The following is a 6,426-nucleotide window of genomic DNA, read 5'->3' on the forward strand; positions in this document are numbered from 1 at the left end:
CGTCCGACTTGCGGGGTGTGGTGGATTTCTCCGCGCCGGGGGCCCAGGTAACACCGGGCTTCTGCCCTCGCCCCGCGGCGCGCTCCGAGCTCGTCCCGCCCTTTGAGCGGCGTCGCGGTGTTTCTCGGCGCAGTGCTGCGGCGGTGGTGTTGTTCCAGCCCGTTCTCTTCACCTGCTGCTTCCCTTCGTGCTCGACGCCAAGTCTTTAATTCCGTCCCGTTACTGGCTGGAAGACGCTGCCCTCCAGCGCTGAGCCTCTTACGGGTCACTGTCGCCTTTAAAAAACAGTTGCGTGACTAGAGAGGAGAGCAGCTGAGGAAGGGTGTGCAGCTCTGAGGGCCCAGGGCCCCTCTGTGCCCTTGGGCCGGCTGCCCGCGGGGTTACGGGACCCTGCACTAGGGCACAAGGTGCTGTCCCAGCCGCCCCTGGCCAGCATGCTGCCTCTTCACAGAGCTACTGCTTTTGCTTCTGTTATTTACTCCCGTAATGTTTAATTAGTTCTCTATGCTGCAGTAAGGGATCTCCAAAGCCTCTAATAGAACCACGTGTTACTTAAAGGGAGCAAAGGAACATGTGGATGGAAAAAAGTAAGTTTCACTATTGGAGCCAACAGTATTTCCTGGGCTTACTGGTCCTTGTCTTGGCCCTGAAATACCTGGGTGAGCTGGAGAGGGAGCTGGGATCAACTTCGCCCCCCACTGTGCAGTCTGTGTCCAGCGTTCTTGCTGTCTTCCCTTTGGTAAAGTTTCTTCTCCTTTCACACTCCCATACAATAAATACTTGGCTTAGCCATCAGGGCAAGTCCAACCGTTGCAGAGAATTAGGGGCATACAGTCAGGAGCACATCTGAAAGTAGTAGCCATCATGGTTAGTAGTTTACCATGTCTTGACTGATGGAGAAGTGATCCTTTAAATTCATCTTCCATTTTATCACCTTGCAAAAGGATAATGGATATCTGCTAACCAGGGATTTTCTACATATGAGCCTATATGAAAAAAAGGAGTACGGAATATAGTTAAAATTAAACTTTGCCTAATTTTTCATAGTTCAAATGCTTAGACTTCTTACTGTTCTATTAGAATATATATTTTTCTATCTTTTCAGACTATAATTTTGATATTGTTAACAGGACACAAAACCTGACCCATATGAAATTGTTCATGGTGTTAGCATTAAACAAGGGAGTTAACATTTCAGCCTTTCTTGAGCTTGCAGCAATCCTTTATCAAATAAAGGATTCCAGCATTGCAGCCCTTCTGGGAAATTCAAAGTACTTGAAAGCATCACAAGCATCTGTCCGCTCTCCATATCATTCTTTTTGTGCCTGTTATCTTCTAAGATCAGTTGATAGCTTACTAGTGAAAGCATCCTTTATTCCTCTTCCCCCAGGTTAAAAACATGTGGCTTTTCTCTTTAAGAAGAGCTGTGGGCCAGGCAGATTTGCCCAGATACTGTTGTTCCTTTTCTTTCAGAAAACTGCTTCAAGTGATTGAGTGCTTCAGTGAAGTGTGACATACCCCAGCTGCCCTGCTACCAGGCTTATTTAACTGATTCAGCACATGTAATTCTTCAGCGTAGAAACTGCTCCTGTTTTCCAGAAGTCCTGGCAGCAGATGATGTGTAAGCAGTTTGAGAAGACAGAGAGGTGGCAGAGTTAGTCAAAGGAAGAGCCTTCCTGGAGCCATTCTGCAGACAGGACTCTGAACTAAGCTCCTCAAGGCTGGCAGTCACAAAGCTGCTTTTGGCAGAGAACTAAAAAATTGGTAAAACTGAGCACAATGCTAGAAGCTGCTGCCCACCACTAGTTTAGAGTTTTCTTACAAATTCTATGTATGTAATTTAGACCTGTTACTGAGAAGACATTAACCAGAGCTGTCAGCCTGCAGAAGGAATGATTTACTTATTCACCACTGCAGAGTCTGCATGTGAAGGCTTTAATTTCATATACACTTTAAATTGTCTTAAAGTCTTGCCTGTCTTTGCCTGCTTATTGCCGCTATGCCTGGCCCGTTCTTTCCTTATACAAGCCTGTACTTTTGCGCAGCCATGTGGAGAGCTGGACTGGGGAACTAAGCCAGAACAAAACCACCTTGCCTCTACCGTGCCCTCCCTAAGACAATTCCCAGTCCTAAAGGAAGAAGGGAGTAAGAGTACAGTGGATGTGTTTGTGGTTTTTTCAGCAACTGTTGGCTTACTGCAACTTAAATACATGTGTTATTGTGACCCAAGAGAGTACATCAAAGAAATATATCTGGCTAAGTCTTGAGCTGGTGACCCTGCTGTTGGAAGTGGCAATGTGATATTTAGAATTTACAGGGTTTCTGCAGTCCTTTACATCAGACAACTTTGGCCACTTCATCACTGTTCTACTTTTCCATAAATTACAGATGAGAATAGTCATCTACCCTACCGGATCATGAGTAACTTGTATTTGGAACATTTTTAGTACCCACAGGTACTAAATATTGCTCTCTAATGAAGATTGATAATTATCAGAATGTTTTATAATGATGATGCTGTACTGTGGAAATGGACAGATAGTGCTGAATTTTTTCTCATTGGTATGAATTGTTAGGGGTTTTTTATGAATGGAGGGCATCTCTCCTCATCCCGAAGTACTGTAAAAACTGTAGGTACCTTTTGATCCTTGTGTTTAGTACATACTATCTCTGTTAGCAGCATGCCCTGTTCTGGTCACAATTGCTTAGACAATAGTTCTGTGGTATTTTTGGATGAGTTTTGTATTTCCTCTTTTTTTTGTGGTTTTTTTTTTGGTTTTTTTTTTTTGTTTTTTTTTTAACCCAGATCTGTTTTCTTTTGCCAGGTGTTCAGATCACAGCTCAGTATTTCTTCAGTCAGTGATCAAGATGCCTACAGAGCAGGATTACAGCCAGTTAGCCAGTGGAAAGCCTATGGCCTCAATGGGTATCCGGGTAGGTGTTTCTGGTTTCAAGAAGAATTAAACCTTGTTGCATTGGATTTGGGCACATTCCATTTTATCCTCCTTGCTCTGCCTGAAAAAGCTGTTTTGGTTTGCCTAAGTGTAATTTAATGTTATTTTAAGTGCAGGAGGGCAAACAAGCCTGCTAAAAGGTGGGATGTGGCTATATATATGAAGGTGAGAACAGAAGGGTCGGTTGTTTCACAGTCTGTGATCAACCAGGCCATCCCTCGTGAGAATGGATTCCTGTTGCTTTTGATAGAGATTTTGTATTTCTGTAGCACCTATCTTTCCTCAACATATATCATGAAAACTAGATAAGTGACTGAAACACAGTCATTTCAGGGCTGAAGTGTGGGATCTACTTGCTGGTGTAGAACAGCTGGAGTACAATAAGTAAATGAGAACCTCCTGTCCTATTCAAGGTACAGAGTAATTTCATTAGGCAGGTTATTTGACAAACTGAAATGGATCTTAGGTTTGCAGGTCACCTGGTAGAATCACAGAAAGAATTTAGATTGGAAGGAACCTCCAGAGGTCTAGTCCAACTCACTGCTTAAAGTAGGGTCAAGCTGAAAGTTAGATCAAGTCACTTAGAGCTTTGTATAGGTGAGTTTTGGAAATCTCCAAGGATAGATATTATACACCTTCTCTGGGCACCTGTTCCAGTGTTTGGCCACTCTTGTAATTTTTTTTCACCTTATATCTAATCAAAATTTGCGTCGCTGTAATTTATGACTGTTGCGCCTCACAATCTTGCCATGGACCTCTGAGAAGAATCTGGCTCCACCTTCTCTATAATGCCCATAAAGGTAGCTCTTATGAATATAGGCTGATGCGTAATCAGCATTTATTACCACAAGGGTGCACTACTGACTCAAGCTCAATTTACCCTCCAAGACCCCCTGGTCCTTTGATTTAGAGCTGCTCCCTGGTCCTCAGGTTGTACTGTTGCATGGGGTTATTCTGCCCCAACTGCAGGATTATCACTGTTGAACTTCCTGAGGTTCTTGTTGGTCTATTCCCTTGGTTTGTCAAGATCCCTTTCAGTGACAATAGTAGCCTCCAGCATATCCACTGCTGCCCCAGTTTAGTGTTACCTGTAAGTGTGATGAGGATGAACGTCCTGTAGTCCAGGTTGTTGATGTAGATGTAGTTATCAGTCTTGGCCCCAGAATCAACCTGAGCTCATAACAGCCACTGGTTAGACTTTGGACCATCAAATCACTGTTCTTTAAGCCTGGTGGCCTAGCCAGCTTTTGCTCACCTGTTTAGTGTACCCATAAAATCCATGAGCTCCCAGTTTGGCTCCAATGATGCTGCAGGAGAGACCAACTGGAAAGCTCTGCTAAACCTAAAGTAAGCAGCATCCCCTGCTCTCCTCTTGTCTGGGCATCTTGCTGTAGCAGGCAGTAAGGCTGGTTAGACAAAATTTGCCTTCAGTAAATACATGCTGGCTGTTTCCAACTACCTTTTGTCTGGAAATGTTTGTTGTGAAAGTTTGCTCCATAATCTTACCAGGGGTTTTTCTAAGGCTGATGAGTTTGTAGTTCCGCAGATACTGCTTGTTTCAGAGATTCTTGTTTGCTTGATTTTGGTTTTTCTCATGTTCCTTTTGGTTCATGGGGTCTGCAGTCAGAGTCTGTATGGGTTGCTGTGAAGCCAGCCTACCATTTCTGAAACAGAGGCAGCCACACTAGCCATTTGGCATGGTTAATACACAGGGAACTGAATAATTTCAGGAGAAAGGCTTCCGTCTCTTCTTGCCTCTGTATGTTTTTTTGTTCTGCTTACCTGTCATATTATAGCTGCCCTTGCTTGGCCTCACTTGTCATTTTATGTCTGTCTAAGCGTCTTTCCTAGCAATCAGCTGGAGGGGGAGGGAGGAAGTCACAAGTGTTCCACTTAACGGCATTTTTCTTCTGCTTTGACAAAGAAAACCTTTCACTAAAATGAAATGCAAATACATTAACAAATTCTCAGACCTGTTTAGAATCAAGTTGTGTGGACAAGAATATTTTATCCTTTTCCAGCTACCTTTATCTGGACATACTAAAGCACTATAAGATATTTAACCAACTGTCCCAATAGTCCTCTAAAATAAGTTAGAATTTCTTTAGTTTGTCTATGGGCAAATGGAAAGGAAGTTATTTGGTTTTGTGCCCACAGAGAGCAATGAAATATAAGACTAGGGAAGCTGGGTGAATTTCTGTTGCAATGTCCTCAGTTCTGTGAGATGTGGCTGATGCTGTCTTTGGGTCTTTGTAACTGACACAGCTTGGTTTTATGAGGTGGTGTTCTTGTTGCTGGACATCTGTGTGTCTTACCCTTTTACTGAAGCTGGAGACCACTTTCACTAGGTGTAAATTAATTCCTGGTGTGCCACAAGATTTTGCTGCAGTAAGAGAATAGCATCTGCTTCCTTTGCTTATACAGATCCCCAAAGAATTTGTCTTTTGCCCATTCCACTCAGACCAACTCTTTCAAGGCTAAGAGGTTTGACTGTGTTGTCTTCAAAGCTTGTCTGTGGTGGTCTTCAGTCAGTTCAGAAAGATTGCTACAGAAATGTATTTCTTACTCTTCTCCCATGTGTGGTAAGTCACTGATTTCTAGCACTATTGGCACTCCCAGGAGCTATTAGTCTTAAATGTTAGTGTAGAATTTTATAGTAAAACTCTGCAACTATTAGAAATTCAGGGTTTTCAGCCTTTCTCAACATCAGAAGTGTAGCAGTAACCCACTTTTTGTTGTTCTCACTTTTGTAAATGTAGACCAATCTGGTTTCTTAGGAGTAAGCAATGAAAGGTTTGGAGAGACATGAGCATGTTCTAAGCTTCTGATACAAGAGTCATAAAATGTGGTTTCTTGTTCTAGCTCTGTGCGTAAGTAGCCTTCCAGGCTTCAATTCCTTCATTAATACCTGGAGATAACACATATGTAAGTAGAGTGTAATTTCATGAATGTAGTAGAGTGCTTTGAGAACCTCACATCAAAAGCTGTAGACAGGAAGGGCAATATTATTCTATTTTATGCAGAGGCATAGAAAGTAAATGTAATGCTTCTGGCAAAGAAACTTATTGTAACTGGACCTATCAGAAGGCTGCCATAGTCTGAAGTTGCAGGGAATGGAGTGAAATGAATGACAGTATGTTATTAATACACTGAAGGCTCTTTTTCTAACCAGTTAATTTAATCTTGTGAGGTCTGTGAGATACACTGGCGGGAAGCTTTTTCTGTGCTTTTATTACCACTTTCATTAGGCCACAAGGCAGGTTTGTATTGTATCATTGAGGCTTCTAGCCTTGCTTCTTCGTTTTTCATCTGGTTTTGTCTGTGTTTAACTTGATAGGACTGAGAAGTTCAAAAAGACACAGTAGGGCAAAGCCTTGAAACCTCCTTTTCCTTTGTTCCTCCTGTGCCCTTATCTCTCTTTGTGAATTTTGTGTTGCTGAGTCTTACTGAATTGGCAGTCTTTGAAAGAGTG

At 42.7% G+C, this 6,426-nt stretch overlaps 1 protein-coding gene across 1 annotated transcript in view; it reads left to right on the plus strand.

Annotated features, from left to right (window-relative positions):
* Nucleotides 1-2: 2 nt before the first annotated feature.
* Nucleotides 3-6,426, plus strand: part of ALKBH1 (alkB homolog 1, histone H2A dioxygenase) — a gene marked incomplete at its 5' end in the record, with an annotated part of 21,932 nt that continues 15,508 nt past the window's right edge. Inside the window, 2 exons of the mRNA XM_009646576.2 lie at nucleotides 3-47; nucleotides 2,826-2,934. Of these exons, the coding sequence (XP_009644871.1) occupies nucleotides 3-47; nucleotides 2,826-2,934 (154 nt within the window). The remainder of the gene's footprint in view (nucleotides 48-2,825; nucleotides 2,935-6,426) is intronic.

The sequence above is a fragment of the Egretta garzetta genome, unplaced genomic scaffold (assembly GCF_000687185.1).
Source record: "Egretta garzetta isolate BGI_Z169 unplaced genomic scaffold, ASM68718v1 scaffold79, whole genome shotgun sequence".
In the NCBI taxonomy this organism is placed as follows: domain Eukaryota; kingdom Metazoa; phylum Chordata; class Aves; order Pelecaniformes; family Ardeidae; genus Egretta; species Egretta garzetta.